Consider the following 22740-nt stretch of genomic DNA (forward strand, 5'->3'; position numbering starts at 1 on the left):
GCTGCCGGCTCGTGCATGCTTGATCCACATGAACCCTCCGTGCTGCCTCTGCCTAAACGCCCTGATCCCAGAAGCAGAGTAGCACGGCTCCCATGACGAGCACCGTGAGAGCTAGCCGGCGTTGAGAGCAGCCCCGGTCTACGTGCAGTCGGTTCCCAGCTGACAGACAGAATATGGGGTGGGCTTTGTCACCCGCACGCCGGGGCTGGCATGCCCAGCGAGGCTCGGGAGTGCACCGTGCCCAGACGCCTGCCGCCTCTCCCCGGGTCCCAGCCGCTGTCGCTGCGAGGGGCCGGGCTGCCCGCCTTTCCTTCCTTCCATCCGAGAAGGTTATATAATGAGCGGACCGCTGCCAAAGTCGGAGGGAAAATGAAGTCTTTGTTAAATGCCTTCACCAAGAAGGAAGGTAAGGAAGAACTGCAGGGAGCGCGGGGCACGGGCGCGGGAGGTTTCTCACGGATCCGCGGGGGGAGAGGAACGTCAGCTCCTCCTAAAATTGCTGGTTGTTCACCCGTCTCCTGCAAGGGCATAATTACTTGAGGTTCATGATACGGTTTTGTTTTAGTTGGTCTGGAATGTTAACACCGTTGAAGGTGCCCTTTTATTTTATCGTGTTTCTAAGCCTCCAGCCCCTTGCAGAATTGCAGTCCTGAACGTGCACCGGCAGTGGCTGTGCAGAGGCACATTAAGAACTAAGTCCTGTGGAACATAAAGGAAGTTTTGACTCCAGTCGGTCGGTTACCTGGAGGGCTGCTAAGTACTTGGTAGGCAAGGTCGGGCACATGGCTGGCTGCACCGAATGGGTGGACGCCCTTGGAGTTACTCTGCAGCTCTGCCTGGCTCTCTCGGGGTGGCATTGTCATGGAGTGGTTGGGGACTGTAGCGTGGCAGCCTTTAAAAGTGCATACGCTTCCTGTCATACCTTGCGTGGTTTTTATTGTTGGGGGAACATGTATAAATAAAGGCATGTAAGGCAGCTAAGAAAATATCCACCCACTTAAGAGTTTGCAGATTGCCCGAAAGAAGGAAACAGTTGGGTGGAATATTAATCATTTTCAGACAGGAAAAGAGTTATTTTTAACCCTTTTCGCAAAAATCATCATTTCCATGGATAGTTCCAGTTAGACGGTTTTGTCAGAGAGCTCTCGTTTTATGAAATCAGAAGGTTCATGAAGACGTTTCTTTAAAGAGATTAGGAAGGTACTTCCCAGCCTGAGTTCATCGTAAAATAAACACTGAAGAAATTTTAGTGCTCAGGAAACTAATTTAATATGAATCTTGGTAATTAAGCGAGGTAATTTTCATTAAAATGTTCACCCTGATGTCACCTATGAGATTCCATTTGAGTAATTTGCCTGGTCTTCAGGGTAAAATGTATTTGAAAATGTCCCAGCTATTTTATTCCTGAACCTCCAGGGGCGGCTTCCACACGTGAATGCTCCCCCCTCCACGTCCTCACGCCTCAGCCTGATTCTTAGGAATTCACATTAAAAAACAGCCTTTGTCTATGCCCATTCTCTTACGTTTTTCTCCAAAATTCACCTTCTGGGACTTCAATTTTTATCGTCCACGTACAGCATAAACATTTCAGGTGGGGGTGATGGTGTGAGCTTCATTCTCTATCCGTTCTGTTCTTTCATAGACTTGTCTTTCCTCCTGAGTTTACCTTAGAACTGGCAGGACTCCCCCCAGATGTCATCACTTGTATGTCAAGGACATTGATACCTTCCCCCATTACAGGGGTCAGAAAAAGAGAGCGGACCATTGGCAGGGGACAGGGAGGCTCAGTAGAAGGTAAAGCCGTGGGATGTCAGTGTTTCCTTGCTGGGGGGCTGGGGGCGTCTCCCCCACGTGGTTAGCGACCACCCCGGCCTCTCCTCGGGGTGCTCCAGGAAGCCGATGGCCTCTGTGACTGCCTTTTACTTGCTGTGTCGGCTTCAGGTTTTTGCTTTCATGCTAATATAGTGCTCCAGCCCCTAATCTCTGTGAATGAAAGATAATCGCTCTCTCAGATTGTGGGATCATCGGCGCCCTGTACGGTCCTTTAATCCCCACCTCCACCCCCAGATCAGGCAGTTCCCAGATCGCCCAAGAGCTCTCGCTGCCAGCAGCATTTTCCAAGCCTCGGTGATGAAGACTCAGTCATTCCACAGTTTTTTTAGCCTCTGCCTGCTCAGGGGGAGGACACCCATGTGGCTTGCCCTCAGGACCAGGAAAACGCAGATGTGGGGATCAGACCCAGGATGGTTTTGCCAGCAGGTGGGCTGCTGCGGCCTCCTGAGCAGGCTCCTGAGAGAGGCGCCGTGGAGCGCTGGCTTTTCCCACTCCTGGTCTCTCACCCGCCACCCTGGCTGGCAGGTACAAATTTGTTTGCTTTGAGGAAGTCAGAGCAGGTGAGAGCCCGGGCTGCTCGGTGGTGCCTCCGCCTCTGACAGAAATCTTCATGGAGGACGCGGGTGCAAGAGAGACTGTGCTGCTGCCTGGTGGGGGACCGGGACCTTCCCGGTGTGTCATTTCCCCTTCCTGCAAAGTGCACTGAAGTCCCCCTGTGCGAAGTCCACACGCACATCCACAGGAAGCCTCCTGCCGTCTTTGAACAGCTTCCTGGGCTTGGCTCCTAGCTCGTTTCCACGGGACTGTCCTGCGTCCTGGGGAGGCTGGGAAAGGGGCCATCCCCATGATTTCAGTCAGTGCCACCTCTGTCCTCAGTGAGCTCTGCCAGGGACACCTCTGTCCCCTTTGAGCTCTGCCAGTGCTATCTCTGTTCACTTTGAGCTCTACCAGAGCCACCTCTGTCCTTGTGAGCTCTGCCAGCACCTCCTCTGTCCCCGTGAGCCCTGCCATCCAAGGTGTGTGTGGGCAGGTAGCAGTCTCTGTGATGTACACCCATCCTTGGTTTCCATAATGTGTGTCACAGAGACCCCTGACCTTGGGCAGCCAGGGGTGGTAGATTGCCCAGTTCTCTGTCCTAAACTGTTTGTGACACTCCTTTGAGACATTCAGGTGCCTCCCCAGACCAGCTCCTCTGGAGGACACTGCCTCCTCCTGCTTTGTACCTTCCAATGTGCCACATGGAGGCCCTGGCATTGGGCAGGAAACATTAGAGCCACGTGTGGCTTCACTCCCCAGAGAGAAAATCCTGTGGCGGGTGGGAAAGCTGCCTTAGGCATCAGAGCCAGGAGGAAGCCCAGCGCCAGGGTAGGCAGGGCTTGCTGGCATCGACTCATGCCCCTGTGGCCTGGAGGGCACTTTCCTGGAGATGCTTCGTCTTGGAAAGGACATGTCCTGCTTCTGGCTCCAGCGCTCTGAGCAGCCCAGAGCAGCTACAGCATGGACACTGTCCCTCGTGTCTCCCGAGGGCAGTCATCGTCATTCTGAGTCCCTGGGCACGCTGAGCTCAGGAGAGGAAGAGCCTTCCCTCCGTCTAGAACTTCATAAGGAACCAGATAAGGTGTGCCCACCTCCCACGGTCTCTGGCCCCAGTTCCACAGGCTGCAGAAAGGAGCATTCTTAGTTGGGGTTGAAGTGGACTCGCTCTGACCAGTAGCCTTGAGGGCTGTATTAGTTTGTCCAGGCTGCTGTAACAAAGTACCACAGGCTGGGTCAGTTCAACAACAGAAGTTTACTGTCACATCCTGGAGGCCAGAAGTCCGAGATCCAGGTGTGGCAGGGCCGGTTCCTCCTGAGGCCTCTCTTCTTGGCTTGTAGGTGGCATCTTCTCCCTGTGTCCTCATGTGGTCGTCTGTGTGTGTGTGTGTGTGAGTGTGTGTGTCCTAAGCTCCTCTTCTTATAAGGACACCAGTCCTATGGGATCAGGGTCCACCCTAAGGACCCCATTTTAACCGAATTACTTCTGTAAGACCTTATCTGCAAATACTGTCACACTCTGAGATTGTGGGGGTCAGACCTTCAACAAATGAATTTGGTGGGGGACGGGGGTGTTCAGGCCAAGTTCAGATCATCAGGAGGAGGAGCTCTGTGGCCTGATGGCTTTATGAGTCGGGGCGGCCCATCCTTACACGTGTCAAAGCTGCCGGATGTCTTCCAGGGCTGTGGAAGGAATGGGCACCGGCCAGATGGAAGCTCGACCCCGAGTCCCTTCCATGTGAAGCGTTGGCTTGAGCTTCTGTGCAGTGGAGATGAGCTTAGTCTCCACCCGTCTCTGCTTCTGTGTCGGGGGTGGGTTCCAGGCCTCACGGAGTCCAGCTGTGGTCTCGGTTCCCCTCTCCTCAGCTCGCATGGGGGCCTGGACGCCCATGGCCTGCGCCTCTCTGGTGTCCCTGCTCGCTCGATGTGACACGGATGCACTCACCCACTTCCTCCCTGTTCTCTCCCACCCAGTGCCCTTCCGAGAGGCCCCAGCATACTCCAACCGCAGGCGGCGGCCCCCCAACACGCTGGCCGCCCCCCGGCTCCTGCTGCGCTCAAACAGCGACAATAACCTCAACGCCAGCGCACCCGACTGGGCCGTCTGCTCCACGGCCTCCTCCCACCGCAGCCTGTCACCCCAGTTGCTGCAGCAGATGCCCAGCAAGCCCGATGGCACCGTGAAGACCATCGCGAGCTACGTCCCTGGGCCCCGCAGCCGGTCCCCGTCGCTCAACAGGCTGGGTGGTGCAGGCGAGGATGGCAGGAGGCCCCAGCCACACTGGCACGGCGGGTAAGGAGTGGGATTGAGCACGGGGCTTCTGTGGGTACCCAGAGGGGAGACCTCCTTGTGCCGTGGTTCTGGTTCTCCCACCCGGGGGCTTGTGGAGGTTGAGCAGGAAGCCCTCCTACCCCTATGCCGAGAAAACGTTCGTGGCCGTGACAGCCCCGAGCAGGTTGAGAGGCTGCGCAGAGCGTCGTGGGGGGTGGGGTGCCACTGTATGGGGGCCTGGCTGCCTTCGCCTGTGCTTGGACCTTTCAGTCCTCAAAGTGACACGTCCAGCGGGCGGGAGGGAAGGCAGCAAGCCCGGGCCTAGCCACACGCTCTCCCAGGTGTCGCATTTGCAACCTGCATCTGCACTGCGTCCACAGGGAATCCTACACACCAGCACCGGTGAGAAAGTCCACCTGGCACGGAGGAGGGAACCAATGCTCCGAGGGGCCTTGTCACAGCACCTGAGACCCCCCATGTCCTGACAGCCACAGTCATGCCCTCAGTTAGCGCTACTGAGCGGGGACTTTGTGTCTGCCCAGCATGGCAGGTGCATGGAGAGTGTCCCAGCCAGCTTCTGAGGGACCCCGTTCCTCACCCCATTTTCTAGACAAGGACACCAGCTGGCATGGGACAGAAAGAGGCACTCCAGGTCTGGGACCTCCCTGCTCTTCTGCTTCCCATGCAGACTGGGGACCTAGATCCATGCTCCGAGCTCCAGCTCGCAAGACCCCTCTCTGCCTGTCACGTCACCTTCCAGGATTTTTCAGGCGAGGAAGGGACTTTCTAGGGGTCAACTCGTTGTTTGGGTCTTGGGGGCAGAATCAATGTTGGTCTGAGCAATCAAAGCAGCTGCAGCAGGGACAGTCACCATTGCTGCTAATCCCCCACATTCCCACCTGGCCAACTGGCTCCATGAGCCTAAGCTCTGCCAGCTCCTCTCCGTGATGCCACTGTGACTTTCCCCAGGCCCCACGGCTGGTATGCAGCAGGGGCAGGACATAGCGTTCGTATGGGCTTCGCCTGCGGGCCTGTGCTTGCCTGGCTGTCACAGTGTTCTTGGTGATGTGTAGAAGACACTTGGGTTCCCCAGCCTCACTGCAGGGTCTTGCTGGCTACAGTGGTCCCGATGTCAGCCAACATCGGGGTGATGGGGAGGGGGCCGCCACCTCCCGGGCCACGCGAGTGCTCCGTCCTGCGAGCTGCCTATGAGTTTGGGGAGGGTTCAGTTTGCCCTGACCATGACCAGCAGAGGTGGGGTCTGCAGCCAGGGAGATGATGGGGAAAACATGGCACCCAGGTCTCCTGGCCTTGTGGCAGGGCAGAAGCCCAACCTTCTGGGAGCTGGCAGACCCCCGAGCTCGCATCGGTGAGTTAGTCACCGAAGCCCACTGACACTTCCCACCAGAACTCTCACTTCCCACGGTGAGCTCCAGTCCCCGACTCTGGTCTAGATTCTCGCTTTGAGTAACCCCAAGGGAGAAGTCCCAGGCGCTAGGAGCAGTTAAAAGCTAAATTAGAGGATTCCCCCGAGGCATCCGATTCCACTCCACACCCTTAGCTAGAATCATGACTATAATTTTAAAAAGACCGTGTCCTCTCCCCCCAGTATAAAATCTAGTAAGACGCCAAGGGCACTGTGGCCAGGGACTGGCACAGGCTGCACACAAATGTTTCTGTGAAGACAGGAAGGCAGCTGGGGCTCAGGGCAGAGACCCTGCGTGACTGTCCCTGATTTCCTGCTGCATGGGTGCGCGGGGGTGTGCATGTGTGTGCATGAGATTGTGAGTGCATGCTTGTTTATGTTTGCTTACACATGCCCATGGGCGCATGTTGGTATGTGTGTGTGCATGTTGGTATGTGTGCCCGTGTGTGTGTGTCGGTAAGCGTGTGTGTGTCCATGGACACGTTTTTTCATGTGCATGTGTCCACACACATATGTTTGAAGCATGCGTGTGTGTTCATGTGCATGTGTTGGTACGTGTGTGTGCATCCATGTACCTACGTTCGTACGTGTGTGCGTGTGTGCATATGTTGGTGTGTGTGCATGTCTATGTGCGTGTGTTTGTACATGTGAGCATGTCCGTGCATGCATATTTGTATGTGTGTGCACATGTCTCTGTGTGTGTCCATGTCTGTGTGTATGGTTGTGTGCCTGTGCGTGTGCATGTCCGTGTGTGTATATGTGTGTGCAGCAGCATGTGTGTGTGCATGTGTGTGATCGTCACAGTGGCTGGCCTGGAATGCTCGCTGCCTGGGCTTCCTGGGCACGTGCTTCTGCACAGCACCCCGAGTAGCTGCGTAACCTTGGGTGGGCTAGTTACCCACTCCGGGCTTCATGTTTTCGATTGTAAACTGAGGATCAAAAGTAAATGGAGTAATTTAGGGCCGCGACGCAGCACAGAGACTTGCACTGATAAGTTCTCGATACATGTTGGCCCTTAGTCAGGCTCAAGTCCACGTCCAGGCCCAGAGAGCCCAACGAGGACTGTCCCCTTTACCAACCAGAACCGATGGGCAGGCAGCCAACCATCCAGGTGTGCACAGGACTCAGGACTTTCAGCACTGTAACCAGATGGGCACTCCCCCAAATGTGGGCTGCAGCCAGGCGGTACCTGACCTGTCTGTACTGCCGCTTTGGCCCTGTCCCTCTCTTCTTCCCTCCCCACTTCCCCACTCCTTCAGAGTCTACCTGTCCCATGTCCCTCTAGCCGGGATCCAGCCCGCTTGTTGGTGGCAATAGCCCCTGGGTGGCTACTGACAAGCAGACAGGTCCTTCCCCCACGTCCCCACTGTCCTAACCAGGACTCACCAGTCGCACTGGTTCCCCATCAGATGGGAAGATAGAGGATGGCGAGAGACATCTGACTGCACGGCAGGAGGGTGGGCTGGAGAAAACGAGGCAGGTGGGCCTCTCCAGGCCGCTCTTTGAAGCCCCCGCAGGGACTCTGGTGCCGTTGTCGGTCTTTCCTGTGCCCTGCACAGGACCATGCACGCTCAGGTGCAGAAATTTCTGCACAATGAGGGGGTTCAGAGGGGCTGAGCCAATTCACGCAGCAGTCACCTGAGCACACACAGGTGCCAGACACCTTGGCTGGGCACAGGGATGTTCCAGTGGGTCAGCCAGGTTGTATTGGCTGGAGCACTACAAAACATGGCTCTGAATGTCGTGGAAGCCACACGCAGTGGGGGCTTGTGGCTGGAGCTGCGTTTTCTGGCTGCAGGACCACAGCTTGGCTTTCCACATCTGTATCCATGTGTGGAAATGGCCTTTAATCAGGCAGGGAAGTGCCGGGCAATGCTGTGCACGGGGCCTTGCCACCCAGCCCAGGGCCTTTTGGGGATTCAAAAGGTGGCCAGACCTCTCTGCTCCTTCTTTGTCCTTGAGGCTCAGAGCCCAGCCCTGTCCTCAAGGGCCTGCCAGCCGGGTGGCACTAGTGGGGTCTGGGTGGCCCTGGTGCCCCGGAGCCCTTTCTCATTATCATCTGAACCTGGGAGGTGGGTTCGGACAGTCCTCATGCCATGGAAGAGAAAGCGCTCTGACCTCCCCTCCGTCTCCGGGCCTGTCTTGGTGGGTAGATGCCACGTCAGCACACCACGGAATCTGTGCCAAACGCCAGGGTGGCACCCGCCTCTGCTTACCCAACGTGTGATCTTGGGCAAGTCACCTGACTATCCAGTGCCTCAGTGTCCTCATCTGTAAAATGGGACTGCTGACAGCCTCCCCCACAGGCCTGCACGGAGGGTTGAGTAGAACTTAATAGCCGTCGTGTGCTGAGTTCTGTTTGGTCATAGTAACGTGTACAGAAATGTGTGCACTCTCATAGTCATCATCATCATCATCCACAGTTCACAAAGACACATTGAGTAGAACTTAATGGCCGTCGTGTGCTGAGTTCTGTTTGGTCATAGTAACTTGTACAGAAATGTGTGCACTCTCATAGTCATCATCATCATCATCCACAGTTCACAAAGACACCTCTGCTGCTGTGGGGCAGGAACTGGAGGGCATTGGGTGCCATCGTCCAGGCACCTGACGCTGGCTTGGGCTGAGGCAGGAGAAGGGGAGACGGCCAGGTCAGAGGGAGACGTAGCGTCCTGAGCAGAGACGGCATTGCCCCAGGCTCTGTGGCTCCAAACCCCTTACCGTGTCCCCTCCGTGTCTTCTCTGGCCACTCAGCACCCCTCTCTCAAGCAGAGCCTGTTTGCATAAATCCGAACCCAGGGCCCCAGAAACCTCAGCCAGGAACACACATCAGTGTGGCCAGAACCAGCCTTGGGCCAAACCCTGAGGTTCAGCCTCGACGGGAGCCGTGGGAGGCCCCCAGCCTGCCTGTCCCTACCCCCTACCCCCCACCGACTGGTGCTGTGGCACTGGCTGACCTGGCCTGAGCTCTGTGCTGTAGGCAGGACCCACATCCCCCACGGAGGAGCTGGCGCGGTGCAAAGCAGAAGTGAGCCCACCTGGTGGTCCAGCAGTGTCATGACAGGAGGGGCTTTGGGGGGGCTTGGGGCCAGGCTGTGTGGACGGCCAAGGCTTGCTGGAAGGTGAGGGCTTTTCACTGAACATGGGGCAGCCTCAGCCTCTCGCTGTCCCGCCTCTCCCAGACAAGCCCAGAGCCTGTGGCAGGACTGTCCCTATGGGGAAAAGAAGACGGGGCTGAGAGCGGACGCCCCTGCCCGTGTGTGGCCCTGTCTTCACCTGCGGTCTCCCTGGCTCTCCTTTCTTCTCACTGGTGTTCTTCCATCCCTCCCCTACTCCGTCACTTTCCTCTCACTCTGTTTTTTGGTGTTTTCCTTCTCGTTTGTCCTCCGAGTGCTGCTGGTCCAAGGAGGGTGGGAGCCAGCGTACCTGCAGCACCTGCTGCACCTGTCCCAGGTGGGCGGCTCTGGACTCACCTTGCTAGAGGTGCGCCCTCTAGTGGAGTCCGCTGGCACTGCCTGGCCACCTTCCTAAGACCCGCCCTGAGACACCCGTGTCCACCCCACCCCATCACCCACCTCAGTCAAAAAGCAGGGTTGTATGGAGACTGCAGAACCTTCTGGATGTAGCCATTTAGACTTTAGAAGTCACGGGTCTTCACCTGTTTCCTGTACAGATTGAAACGGGTTCTGGAAGGTTCTGGGATGCCACGATTTGCAGTGGGAATCTGCCTCACGCTGCAGCCCCCCTTCCTGAGAACGAAGCCCCAGTCTTGTCAAGCCTGTGGCTGTGGTCTTTGTCCACCCCACGAGTCCCCTCCCTGCCTCCCCGGGGACCCAGGGACCAGGACACCAAGGCTTGCTCCCAGGGGATCAAGGACCTGATTTCCTTGGCGAGAACCGCAGCTGCTGCTGTCTCTCCTGTGCCCCGTCCTGACCCAGAAAAGGGGGCGCTGCTCTTGGAGCAGGGATGGGGCATGGAGCTGGGAGCTCCCTGGGGTGTCCTGCCTGGGAGGGTAAGAGTAGGGGATCGATGAGGCTCCCCAGGTTTATGCCTGGTGGGGAGGCAGGGCCAGGTGAAGGGGCCCACCCCGGGAAGCAGGTCCATCATGGCTGGCTGAGGAATCGGGGTTCCTTTCTCTCCTTCCACATTGTTCAGTGTCCAGTCTTTCCTCCCTTCTGTGGTCCCTGCTCTCTGACAGTCAGTGGCTGCATGAAGGCTTGAGTTACCAGCCCCTTTTTCCCGGTCATTCCCCGTAGAGAGGAGGATGCACAGGGTTCCCACACCAGAAGTGGGGGTGGAAGACATGTCAGCCCCCAGCACTGATATGGTAGAGATGAGGACTGACAGAGTCAGGGCTCACACATGCCAGGGTCCAGACCTCCCTGGGGGAGGCGACGATGCTCCGTGGAGGAGGGGAGACTCCAGGGTGGAGACAGGGCAAGGGTTCCCCTGTGACGTAAGCTGAGAGTGGGAAGACCTGGGAGGGAGCCATGCTCAGAGAAGCTCCTGTCATCGGTGCACTTGTCACTTCTCTGCCTGCAGCCGGGGTGGTCTTGGGCTCACAAAGGGGCACAAACCCCGCTCCAGTCAGCTGGAGTTGTCAGGGACGTATTTCGCACCTGGCTCAACACGGGGGCTCAGCAGTGGGTACAGCACTGTCACTCCACCTCCTGTCCCAGCCGGGCTGCCTGCTCAGGTGCGGTGGGGCTGACCGCTGGCATCTGCCAAGGGCTGCACTCTGATTGTCCTAGCCAGAGCCCCACACCCCTCCCTGAAGCAGTCACTGCAGCCAGCAGGTTGGGACCTTTCTAACCTTCCAGTTCTGCTGTCACCAGTAGATGAGTGGATGGGTTTGACCTCTTCTGATGACCGATTTCTTAGGGTGGGCAGGCTCAGTCTCCCATGCAGGCCGCTTTTGAAAGTGCACATCGAGGTCCTGGGGTTCCTTGCAGATGCTCCTGTGGACTGAGTGTCCTCTGAGAAGATGGGCTTCTTAACTGGTTCCCAGGCTGTGGGCGTGAGTGTCACTGCTTCGGCCAAGTGGCAGTTGGGAGCCAGATCCTGGGGCCCCCGCTTTGTGGGCTCCCCTCTGCCCTGTCTGGCACCCATCAGCCCTGTCCACCTCCGGCCTTGGGCCTGCCCCTTACTCCTTTGGGGAGGAGTCTCCCGTGGCTCCTGTCTGAGTCGACTGCTCTCATGGTGCTCTGGAGCTGGGCTGACCTGCCAGTCTGCTAACTGTGACCACACCCCCTGTCCAGGAGCATCCCTGCTGTCCAGGTGCCTTCAGGGCCCCTTGTGACCTTATTGCTAGGACCAACCTGCAGTCTTTTGATGGAGTTTAATGCGTCAGACACTTCCGAGCACCCGTTACTGCACCCCCAGCCAGTAGGGGGGAGTTGGGATGGTGACGACCCAGCCCTGTGTTCTGGTGGCTGCTTGTCCAGCCTGGGGCATGGTCAGACGTAGGGACAGGAGCTGCCCGCAGAGCTCCCTGTCCAGGAGCATCCCTGATGTCCAGGTGCCTTCAGGGCCCCTTGTGACCTTATTGCTAGGACCAACCTGCAGTCTTTTGATGTAGTTTAATGCGTCAGACACTTCCGAGCACCCGTTACTGCACCCCCAGCCAGGAGGGGGGAGTTGGGATGGTGCCGACCCAGCCCTGTGTTCCGGTGGCTGCTTGTCCAGCCTGGGGCATGGTCAGACGTAGGGACAGGAGCTGCCCGCAGAGCTGCAGCAGCAGAGCCGGCAGGAAGCGAGCGCTTCATCTGCATTTCTCATTTATTCTCCCAGCAACCCCATGTCGTGGGTCGTGTCCCCTCGCCATATACACCTCGTTTTATAAATGAGGAAATTAAGGCTCAGAGAGGTAAAGTGACTCACTTAAGGCCACACAGCCAGGGCAGATCCCCTGGAAGTGAAAACAGTTCAGACTGCCTGCAGCACCCTGCATGGGGCCTTCACCGGCTTCGCTGCCTCCATCTCTCAAGGCAGGTGGGGCGGGTGCATGGGGACGGTGCAGGCTCTCTGTTCATGGAGGGCAAGGGAGAGAGGAATTCTGACCCTGACGTGTGTGTTCTCCTTGAACCCATTGCCCTCTGTTGACCCCCTCTGCTTACCCGCTTGGCTCCAGGTGGCATGGTCAGGGACACGTTCCTGTTGCAGAGGAGCGGAGTCCCCTTGATTGCTGGGTCTCGGGGAGCCAGAAAGGAGGCAGCGCTGGGATGCACAGTGCCTTGTGGGGAACACCCTCATCTCTCCTGCTGTGTGTCTAAGTTCTCGGTCCTGGGCCAAACTGGCCCTGAGTCAGGCTGAGTGGAGGCGGGATGAATGAATGAGTCTACACGCTAGTGCACACGCCGGCGGCTGGCGGGAAATCCTCCCCAGTGCGACCCCAGAGGGGCTGCTCTTGTGTTCTCTGTGTGTCTTTCCTCTCATGAGTCAGCTGGCTGTGGAGCTGTAACTTTGGACAGGAGGTGGTCCTTGCAGGAGTTGCTGCTCCAGCTGTTCTTGGGGTGTTTGGGGATAAGTGACACCCGCAAAGGGGAAGAGCCAGCTCTTCACCATGAGTCCCAAGGTGGATTTTCCTGGCTGTGCACATTGATATGTGGTCAGCCTGGCAAGGAAGAGACACTGAGGCCACACCCTGCAGTGTGACAGAGCTCATATGGGGCGCCTGTGCTCCTAGGATTCTGTGACTGTCATGGCTGTGGCTGTGACTCAGTTGGAGAAAATGCTGGGAGTTGACGTTCCTAGGGACAGGAGCCTGCAGCCTGCCACCTCTCTCGGTGCCCTCAGAGCCCAGGCAAACATCTAAGCTTCCCACCTGTTCCAGAAGAGGCCAGGTGACCCAGCCCACTATCCTGGCCTCTCTGTGCTCCATGTGGGTTAAGGACAAATCTGGTCTTCGGGGTCAGGAAGAGAAACTGGGCGTTCAGTCCCATTTTACTGCTGACCAACAGGAAAAGTTCGGGTGTAATGTGAGCATGCCACAGCCTCGATTTCACATCCGGGGACTAAGCTCCTCAAACACATGGTCGGGGTCCCCGTGCTGAGTAGAAGTAGGAAGTCTGACAGGACACAGCAAGGTCATGCTTGCGTGACTTGTTCAAGTACAAGCCCAATGGCAGGGCATTTATCAGAGCTGCACCTGTAAGCTAATCACAGTGCAAAGCACATGGGGATTCGCATTAGATACCCCACAGTGAGCGGTTGCATCAGCTTCTAGAATTTCATAGATGGGTCTTTGCTTTCCTCGCCAAAAGCTCAAGGCTGCCTCGTGGGCTCGGAGGCCACAGCGTGCGGAGTTTGAGAGAACCACCGTTGGGGACCCCAGCCTCATTGTCATGAATTTGTGGCATGAGTCCACCCCCTCTCTAGATTCACATGTGCTTCCTATTCTGGAACCTTCCCGTGGATGGCCCCAGCCAGAGGGATGAGTTTCTTGTCCCTCTGAACAGTGCCCTCTGGAGCATCGTCCTGAAATGTCTCAGACGTCCTGTCTCTGGGCTCGGTTAGGGTGTGTCTTGGGTCAGGTGTGGAAGTCAGCCTGGAATTGTAGGCTCTTTGGGAAATCAGGGACATAAAGCAAGAGTAGGTGTGAGTTGCACTTGGGAGTGCCACCAGGTGTCCGCTGGAGTGGGCCAGGTGCACAGGGACGATGACTCCTCTTGACGGAAGGGTCTGGGCATTTTCCACCCAGAGTGACTGACACTCACAGTGAAGCAGATAAAATGTCAGACACCAGGTCTCGCCTGCTGCTTCCACCTGAGTCTTTCCTTAAATTGTGGTAAAACATATGTAACATAACATTCGCCATCAACCCATCTATGTAAGTGCACAGTTCTGTGGCACTCAGTGCGTTCATGTTGTCGTGCAGCCGTCACCACCATCCATCTCCAGAACACTTTTCCCAAACAGAAACTCTGTCCCCATTAGACACCAAGTCCCCATTCACCTTCCCCAGCCCCCGCACCCTCCACTCTACTTTCTGTCTCTATGAATCTAACGACTCTTGGGACCTCATGTGAGTGGAGTCACACAGTGTTTGTCCTTTTGTGCCTGGCTTATTTCACTCAGCATAATGTCCCCAAGGTCCATGTACGTTGTAGTGTGTGTCAGAACTTCCTTCCTGTTTAAGGCTGAATAACATCCCCTTGTGTGGTGGACCATGTTTGTTTATCTGTTCACCTGTTCATCTGTCCGTGGACACTTGGGTGGCTTCCACCTCTTGGCTGCTGTGTATAATGCTTAACGTGGGTGTGCGAATGTCTCTTCGAGACCCTCCTTTCAGTTCTTTGGGGGATATACTCACAGGTGGAATTCCTGGGTCTGCTTAAGTCTTTTAACCACAAGTGCTGACCCCCAGACCCGTCCAGTCTTGATCACTGTGTGACATCACAAGTCCCAGCGTGACAGCTAGTGACATGGCGTTTGTTGCGTGGATTGACCACAGTGTGGCGTGTGGCCTGTGACCCTCTTCTCTCTCTGTCCCCCTTGCCTGATATAGGTCACCTTTCGCTCCTGGTGCCAACAAGGACTCGCTCGTGGCCTTGGAGTACCCGGGACCCAAGCGGAAGCTCTACAGCGCTGTGCCCGGGAGGCTTTTCGTCGTCGTCAAGCCATACCAACCCCTCGTCGACGGCGAGATCCCCCTTCACCGTGGTGACAGGGTCAAAGGTCAGTGTCTGCTGGTTGTCCTCTGCTTCTGGGGCAGGGTCAGTCCAGGGCCGCTTGGCCAGCCCGCAAGGTTGGCAGCATCTCAGGTGTCCCTCCAGCTGGGGCCCCATGGAACATACAGAGCCCCGGATGGGCAGGGATGGGGTACAGAGTGACATTCACCGGTCCCCTTCATTCATTCTCGACGGAAGCAGTTGCGGTGTCCCAGATGCTGAGTCTGTTAGGGAAGAACGAGATTCCATCATGGAAGGTGCGGGGCAGCACCAGGCGAGCCCATCGATGGGCAGGGCGCCTTTCCAGCTGGAAAGCCCCTGAGAGCCATGAGGAATGGCTCATCCTCAGTGCTCAGGCAGGCCCACCCTGCCCCGCCCTCGCTGCACGTGTGGCCTTCACTGACTCAGGCTTCTTCACAGCACTGTGGGCACAGCGGGCTGCATGGGAAACCACCTTTCCTGGTATTGCTGCGTTTGCACCCTGCCTCTGCTGTCTCTTTCTCTCACTTCCCCAGGGCTTCCTGGGGTACCGGGGGGGGGCATCCTGGGGGTACAGGGAACGCCTCATGCCTGTCTGAGCTGGTCGTGCCGCTGGCCATGTGGCTTCTGTAAGTCCTGCAAGCCCACGGGTGGAGCCGGCAGGGCCAGGCTGGGCACACAGGGGACAGAGAAGCCCAGCCTGCAGGACCTTCCTGTAGCGCTCCCGCGGTGGGCCTGTTTTCTCCGGCCCCTGCTCCTCTCCCCCCTTCTCTCAGGCGGAACGTGGATGCAGCCCTCTCAGGGCTGGGTGCAGACTCTGTTCTGATACAGCCGGGGAGTGGACAGGAGCCAGCGCGTGCTGTGTGCAGGAGCCACTGCCTAAGTAGCACGGGGCAGCTGTGCTGAGAGTAATCACGGCCCTTCCCAGCAGCTCAGCCCCCGAGTCTATATCCTCTGCCACTTGGGAGCCGGGAGGCTGGGGGCTCGTGGGAAGACGCAGCTCACCCAGGCTGCAGCCCGCTCCCATCTCTGCCATGGCCCCACCCACCCTGTGACCCCAAACGTCACTGGGGTCTCCCTGCTCAGCCCAGGCTCTGAAATCAGCTGAGCTCCCTGCCCACAGCCCTGGGCCTTCATCCCACGGGGAGCCACGTCACCATCCACACCCCAGGTCCATATGGGGCTCTGATCAGATCCAAGCCTTCAGGCAGAACCCAGACAAGCCTGCAGGACCTTCTTAGGGACCCGCTGGCCAGTTAGTTTTCTGAAGACCTTGGGTCCTTCTCCATCAAAGCGGAGAAGACAGCAGGAGGGGATGAAGGTGGAGACTAACGTGTGAGCCGCTGTTGACTGGGCCTGGTGCTGGCTTCGTCACAGACATTCTCGTGTGCAAACTGCACCGAGGTTGCAGGTATCGGATCCCGTTTATCGTCAGCTCAGCTGCCGTAACTGGGCACTGCAGACGTTCATTGTCTCACAGTCCTGGAGGCTGGAAGTCCGATATCCAGGTGCCGCAGGGCTGGTTCCTTCTAAGGCCTCTCTCCCTGGCTTGTAGACAGCGTCGTCCCCCTGGGATCCTCACATGGTCATCCCTCTGTGTGTGTCTACGTCATAATCCCCTCTTCTTATAAGGACCTCATCCTGTGGGACTAAGGCCCAGCCTACTGACCTCATTTTACATTAATTACCCCTTTAAAGCCGTATCTTGAATGCAGTCACATGCTGAGGTTCTGCAGGTTAGGGCTTCCACGTATGGATTTGGGGAACACAGTTCTGCCCAGGACAACCATCTCTTACAGATGTGTACTCGGTTCATAAGTCTCCACGCTCCCACGTCTGACTCAGCCCGCGCTGGCCTCTCCACCAGCTCTGCCTCTCCTGTCCCCCACATTCATGCTCACTCTCATGGTCTGCTGGTGCCACATTCCCAGTCTGGCGGTGCCCTTGTTCGTGGTCTTGACATTGCTTGAAGGGACAAGAGGTGGAGACACATGTTCCTCTGTTGGCCGCGTGGCGTCCCACTGGGTGTTCCACCTACAGATGGACCCATTCATCCTCAGTTCCCAGTCATTGACCATCAGGGACCCTGAAGGTGTCAAGGTAGGAGGAGGAACCAGGTGTGGCCACTGCCCCCGGGAGCCCAGGTGTGACGTGGGGTGCACCAGGTGTCCTGGCTTGGATTCTCAGGCACAGACCCACGTCAGGCTCCTGGTGAGAGTGATTTGCTGAGCATGTGCCCTCCGAGCCCTGTGAGGACCAAGATAAACAGGATGAGGAGCCGGCAGGGATGGTGTCTTGGCTGGAGATTCTTCCCAGCCTGCTCCCGAGGGAAGCTCTGGAGCACGGATCATGCCCCAGAGATTGTCCTGCCTTGTCCCCTCCTGTCAGCTGGCTGCTGGCATAGCAGAGTGGGGCTCCCATTGCAGAGAGGCCGTCCAGTGGAGAAGGGTCAGCTGGGGGCCATTAGTGGCCTGTTCTCAGCAGCTGTTGCAGGGGCAGCACATCTCCTGGTCAAGTGGGCCTGGGTGGGGCTCCAACAGTGTCTGCTGCCCTGGGCACGGCAGGAAAGGGTCACATGAGTGCCAGGGAAGGCAGAAGACTGAGAAGGCTGTGGCAGCAGGACTCGACGACAGCACTTAGAGCCAGTGGTATTGGGCAAGGTGGACAGAGGTCAAGAGAGGACCGAGTGAACCCCACATGGAGGGGCCTTTGTGTATCTACTCAGTAGCCTAGGAGAGTCCTGGTGACCACACCATGTGCCACCCTCTCCTGCCACCCTTGCTTCCTTCCCTGCTGCCTGGATAAGTGTTTGGCCTAGCTGTCAGTCACTGTGTGTCCCGCGGGGCCAGCTGTCAAGATTCCAAGTGTGGGGCTTTTTAGGGCTGCCCTTATCGCTCCCTGAGAGGCCTTTTCTGCCGACTTGCCCTGTGGGAGCCGGTGGTCATGGAGCATGGGTGGCTTGCAGGTCAGGCTTGCACAAGGAAGAAGGTGGAGAGGGGAAGGTGGCTGTCTTGGTGTCGGTCCCTGGAGAGAGAGCCATCTTGATGGGGCGTGCATGTGAGCCTGTGTGTGTGCTTGTGCATGTGTGTCTGTGCATGTGAGTGCTTGTGCACGTGTGTATGTGTGTGTGCACCTCCATGCTGCATCCTGCCTGACTCTGGTTGTCTCTGGTTGCATTTCCTTAGAAGGGCTGGCATTTATGGTGGTTCCTGTTCTCTAACACCCATCCCTGCTCCAGAAAAGAGCTTCTCCCAGCTCTGGGCTGTGGATTGCACAAGGCGCCCCAGCCCAGTGAAGATGAACCCAACAGGGGCTGACCAGACACTCCTTCCTGAGGTCAGTCCTGAGCTTTGGAGCAACAGAGATGTCCAGGCCACGTGGGCGGTTACCAGGCAGCAGGCTTGAGGCTCGGCCTGAGCTAGGATCAAGGCTCACCCTCTGCAGGAACTTGACAGCTGGGGTTTCTTCATTAGAAACATTTTATGCCATTGGTCTGCACACTGGAACCACCCCCTTGGCCTGAGTGGAAGCCAGGGAGCTGCTCTGCACGGGAGTAGGAGGGGCCCTCCCAGCTCTTCCTATCTAGGCCTGTCCCCGTGGTAGAGGAAGATCCTGAGGCCCAGAGGGGCCAGAGGTGGGGAAATTGCTCCCATGCGGAGTCCCCCTAGAGCTCATCGGGGTGAGGTCTTACACCTCCTGGGGGTTCAGTCAGGCTCATCTGGCAAGTTTGAAGTGGGCAGGGGCCTGTGACGATGATCACAGAGAACAGGGACCTGCATTTTGTGGGAATTGCTCAGGCAGACAGACCAGCCGCTTCCAGAGTTAGGAACAGCTGCCACCAAGCCCGTGCACTGCATCCTCCTCAGCCGTGTCTCCAGCTCCTAGACATAGAGCAGGGGCCAGGGGGTGGGTGTTGAATGGCTGAGAGTGGACTCACAGGGGACCCCGAGTTTTCAGCCTGGATGAGTGGGAGGTTGAAGGAAAGAGGGGAGCCAGGGAAGAGAAGGCGAGCCCCTGCCAGAGCTGCCCAACTTGAGGCGAGGTGGGCTTGAGGCAGCCACAGACCAGGGGCCGTGGGAAGGGGGTCGAGGCTGAGATGTGGATCCAGAACTCGGAGGGGTCATAGGATGGGCAGGATACCCCAGGAGATGGCATGAGAGAACCCACATCTTACACTTTATTCCTGTCAGCTCTAGGGGCCTTAGAGCTCCCCCGGCTCCCTGAGGTTCTACAGACAATCCAGAACAAGGAAGGAAGGAAAGTCACATGACTTCCTGGCCAGGACCTCAGGTCGAGGCCTCCTTGGCCTGTCTGGCCCGGTTCTTTCCCCTGCACCCCCCACCAGCACACAGGAGTCGAGCACAAGCCCCCACCCCCCCCAAACATCGTGAGCAGCGGAGCCCACCCCTCGCTGCAGGCGCGAGGAGCCGGTCTGTCTCCCAGGGAGCACAGGAACGGAGACGCACAGCTCCAGCACTCACACCTCAAAGGATCGATGGCAGAGGCTGCTGTTCTGATAGGAGAGGCGTGTGGGCTGCGCGGGCCATTTGCACATGCTTGGCGGGGAGCCCCGTGGCGCTGGCGGCTGGGAGCTCTGTCCCTGTGCCAGGCTGTCAGTGCCTTGTCTCATTAGCAGCCCTGCATCCTGCATCCTCGCCGCCTGCCTGGCACTTCTTGGAGACGGGAGGGTCGAGGGTGTCCTCCACCTGCAGAGCTGGGGCTCTTGGAGGAATTCTGCCTCCTCAACTACAAAGGAACCCCCGCAGAGGCAAGAGACGTGGCTGCCCAGCTGTTGGGGGCAGGAGGTCGGAGGGGTTTCCAGAGAAACCAAACTTCCTCCTTGCTCGGGAAGTCGGGTCCTGGCAGCAGGCACACAGGGTGGCTGTGGTGGCTCCGAGGGTGGTCCTGGGGTCCTGCTGGTGGCACTGTAGCTCCCGGCTCCTGCACAACTCTCTTTATATCCAGACCTTTTCTGCTCAGCCCCTCGAGAACAGGGGTTACCGTTCCCAGTAGGCACTTGGATACTATGCAGCTGGGGGAGCGTGCCTCCAGCATTTCACTCCTAACATGTGGGTCGCCGAAGGACAGGCCTGTGCCTATTGATTCCCCTGGTGACCCTCCTTTCTTCTGAACTCAAGGGCTCTTCTTTGTCCCTCACTGTGCCTGGTACTTTCTTCCCTCCACTTCTGGGTCGATCTTTACATAGGAGCCAGCCGCTGGGCTCCCAAGCCAGAGGCTCCTGTCAAGCTGTACATCTCCAGGTGCAGTTTCTCAGCCTGTATTCCCTGAGGTCCCCCCTCTCAGCCATGCGGGGAGCTTGATCACCATGCAGAGCTCATGCCCACCCATCCCCAGATCTGTAGAACTGGAATCCCCAAGGACATGAGCTGGGAATCTGAACATTTAACAAGCTCTCTAGATGATTTTGTAGTTCCTGATTGTGATGGATGGTGGACCCCTTGTGGGCCAGGAATGTGTCTTGTTCTTGTTTGTTTCCCTTGTACATGGTATGGTGTTTGGAATGGGATGGATGATGGATGGATGGATGGATGAAATGGTGGATGGTGTATGAAATGGGTGGATGGATGGACAGATGAAATGTGTGGATGGTGGATGGATCAATGGTGGATGAAATGGATGGGTGGATGTGTGGATGGATGGATGGGTGGATGTGTGGATGGATGGATGGATGAAATGGATGGATGGTGTATGAAATGGGTGGATGGATGGATGGATGGACAGATGAAATGTGTGGATGGTGGATGGATGGATGGATGGGTGGGTGGGTGGATGGATGGATGGATGGATGGATGGATGGATGGATGGATGGTGGGTGGATGGATGAATAGATAGATGGATGGATGGATGGGTGGATGGATGGATGGGTGGGTGGATGGATGGATGGTGGATGGGATGGATGGATGGATGGATGGATGGATGGATGGATGGATGGATGGATGGATGGATGAATGGGTGGGTGGTGGGTGGGTGGATGGATGGATAGATGAAATGAATGGATGGATGGTGGGTGGGTGGATGGGTGCGTGTGGGTACAGCAGGGTGGGGAGTGAGCGAAGGTGTGGATGGATGACTGACTGACGAGATGAGCCTCCTAGACTGTGGAGGGTGTTTTTTCTTCCTCACACTTACACCTTCATGCTTTCATCCTGCTTTTCCTCCGCACAGACTTGCAGCTGTCCCATGTCTCCCCCATCTACTCCTCATTCAGGACTCAGCTGACAGGCCCCTTCCCCTGGGAGTCTCCCCACCCCACCTGCCATGCCCCTCTGCCCTTAGGCCCAGACTGCACAGGCCCCCCATGCAGCACCTATGCTGGTGAACGTGGTCATTTTGGGGGTTAGTTTATTTAACAGTCTTGCATTGAACCCCAGCTGGTGCCTGGCCATGCTCAGGGCCTGAGGAAGCAGGGATGATTGTCCCTGCTTGCTGGGAGCTCCATTTTAGTAGCCAGGAAAAATAAGCCCACAACACAGCATTGCAATTGCTGGGGGTCTCGGGACCCTGGGATCAAGCTCTTCACTCAGTCCGAAGGTGTGAGAAAAGCTTCCCAAACAAGGTGACATTCGAGCAGAGCGTTGGCAGCTAAGGTGTGGGAACGAGTAGGGCCAGGAGCCGAGGACACTGGGCACAGAGCAGGAGAAGGACCAGCACGGGGGCCTGCGTGGACGTCCCCAGTGGCTGGGCATCCCTGAATACTCTGGGCAGACATTCCTGGGCTCACAGCAGCAGACAGCAGGTGGGATGTGTGGCTCAGAAGTCTCGCTCAGTCCACACCTCTTCAGTCGTGGTCCCTGGCTCTGGTGGCAGGTTAGAGGTGCGACGAGTAGGGGAGGTAGCTACCTCATCTTCCAGGTGAGAGCGGAGGGGACAGCAGCACAGGTGGCATTTAGGGAACTCTGCCAGGTGAACTGTGTTGATGGGATGGCAGGCCAGTTGGAAAGGTCGTGGAGAGAATGGAGCCTGTTTACCCTCTGGGCCATTCGGGGGATGGTGGGTGAAGCCACTTGCCAATTGCCAGGATGACGTGCTCAGTTTGGGGAGAGTTTGCTGTGCCAGTCCAAAAGATGCCCAGTGCAGATCTGCACACACAGATGCAGAGCTTGGCAGAGAAGGGCCAGGCCCCACCTAGCATGAGGATTTAGGTGTGGTGGAAGCCACTAGAATAACTGAGCTTGGCCAGGACGTAGCATATGGAGCCAGAAGAGAAGAGGGCCAGGGACGGAGGAGGGGGACAGGTGTTTAGGAGACCTCCCCCCAGACAGCTCCTGGGGTGTCCATCCCCTGTTCCTGAACCATCTTTGTGACCCCAGAGCCCAGCATGGCTCCTGACCCACGTAAGTCCTGGCCAATTTAAACTGAAGGAAGCAAATGTTCCAGAAAGCCCATCATGGCTTGAAATTGAAGATGGCCCAGGGATATGTTCCAAACAGGGGGACTGGTGCAGAATAGGGGGAATGTTGGGTCTCAGGTTCCCCTCAATGACCGGGCTGGTTTCCATGCCCAGGCAGGTGGGGCATAGCAGGGGGCCGGGGTAGCCACCCCTGCCCAAGCTGACCTAGGACAGGGAGTCAGTGCTGTTTTCCAGTTTGCAAGAGAAAGCCTGTGGGTCTCCGGAGGGGAGAGGTCCGCTGTGGTGGCTGCAGGCTTTCCCCGACCAGTTTGTGTCAGCTGCCACCTCAGGAAGCGTGTTGGGCCTATGGAGAGTGAGCGGGTGCACCACGTGGCCTCACTGAGGTCTTGCAGCACTGTCTGTGTGGAATAGACGGAGCACTGGGGCCCCATTCCACTGTGTGTATCCTTCCCCGGGCAGTGATGCTCTAGGTGTGATGCTTTCCCCCGCTCTCTATCCGGCCACATCTCTTTACACCGTGTGATGTACAGAGGCACCTCGGCTTACAATGGGGTGATGTCTCAATAAAATCATTGTAAGTTGAAAGATCGTAGGTTGAGGGCCGGCCTGGTGGCGCACTGCTACAGTGCGCCGCTTGGGAGTGCGGCGGCGCTCC

At 57.3% G+C, this 22740-nt stretch overlaps 1 protein-coding gene across 1 annotated transcript in view; it reads left to right on the forward strand.

Moving 5' to 3' along the window:
* The first annotated feature begins 210 nt into the window (after nucleotides 1–210).
* Nucleotides 211–22740, forward strand: part of LOC103603922 (SH3 and multiple ankyrin repeat domains protein 2-like) — a 25685-nt gene continuing 3155 nt past the window's right edge. Inside the window, exons 1-3 of the mRNA XM_008588509.1 lie at nucleotides 211–406; nucleotides 4342–4660; nucleotides 14572–14741. Coding sequence (XP_008586731.1) covers nucleotides 211–406; nucleotides 4342–4660; nucleotides 14572–14741 — 685 coding nt within the window. The remainder of the gene's footprint in view (nucleotides 407–4341; nucleotides 4661–14571; nucleotides 14742–22740) is intronic.

Source organism: Galeopterus variegatus, unplaced genomic scaffold (genome assembly GCF_000696425.1).
Source record: "Galeopterus variegatus unplaced genomic scaffold, G_variegatus-3.0.2 Scaffold4868, whole genome shotgun sequence".
In the NCBI taxonomy this organism is placed as follows: Eukaryota; Metazoa; Chordata; class Mammalia; order Dermoptera; family Cynocephalidae; genus Galeopterus; species Galeopterus variegatus.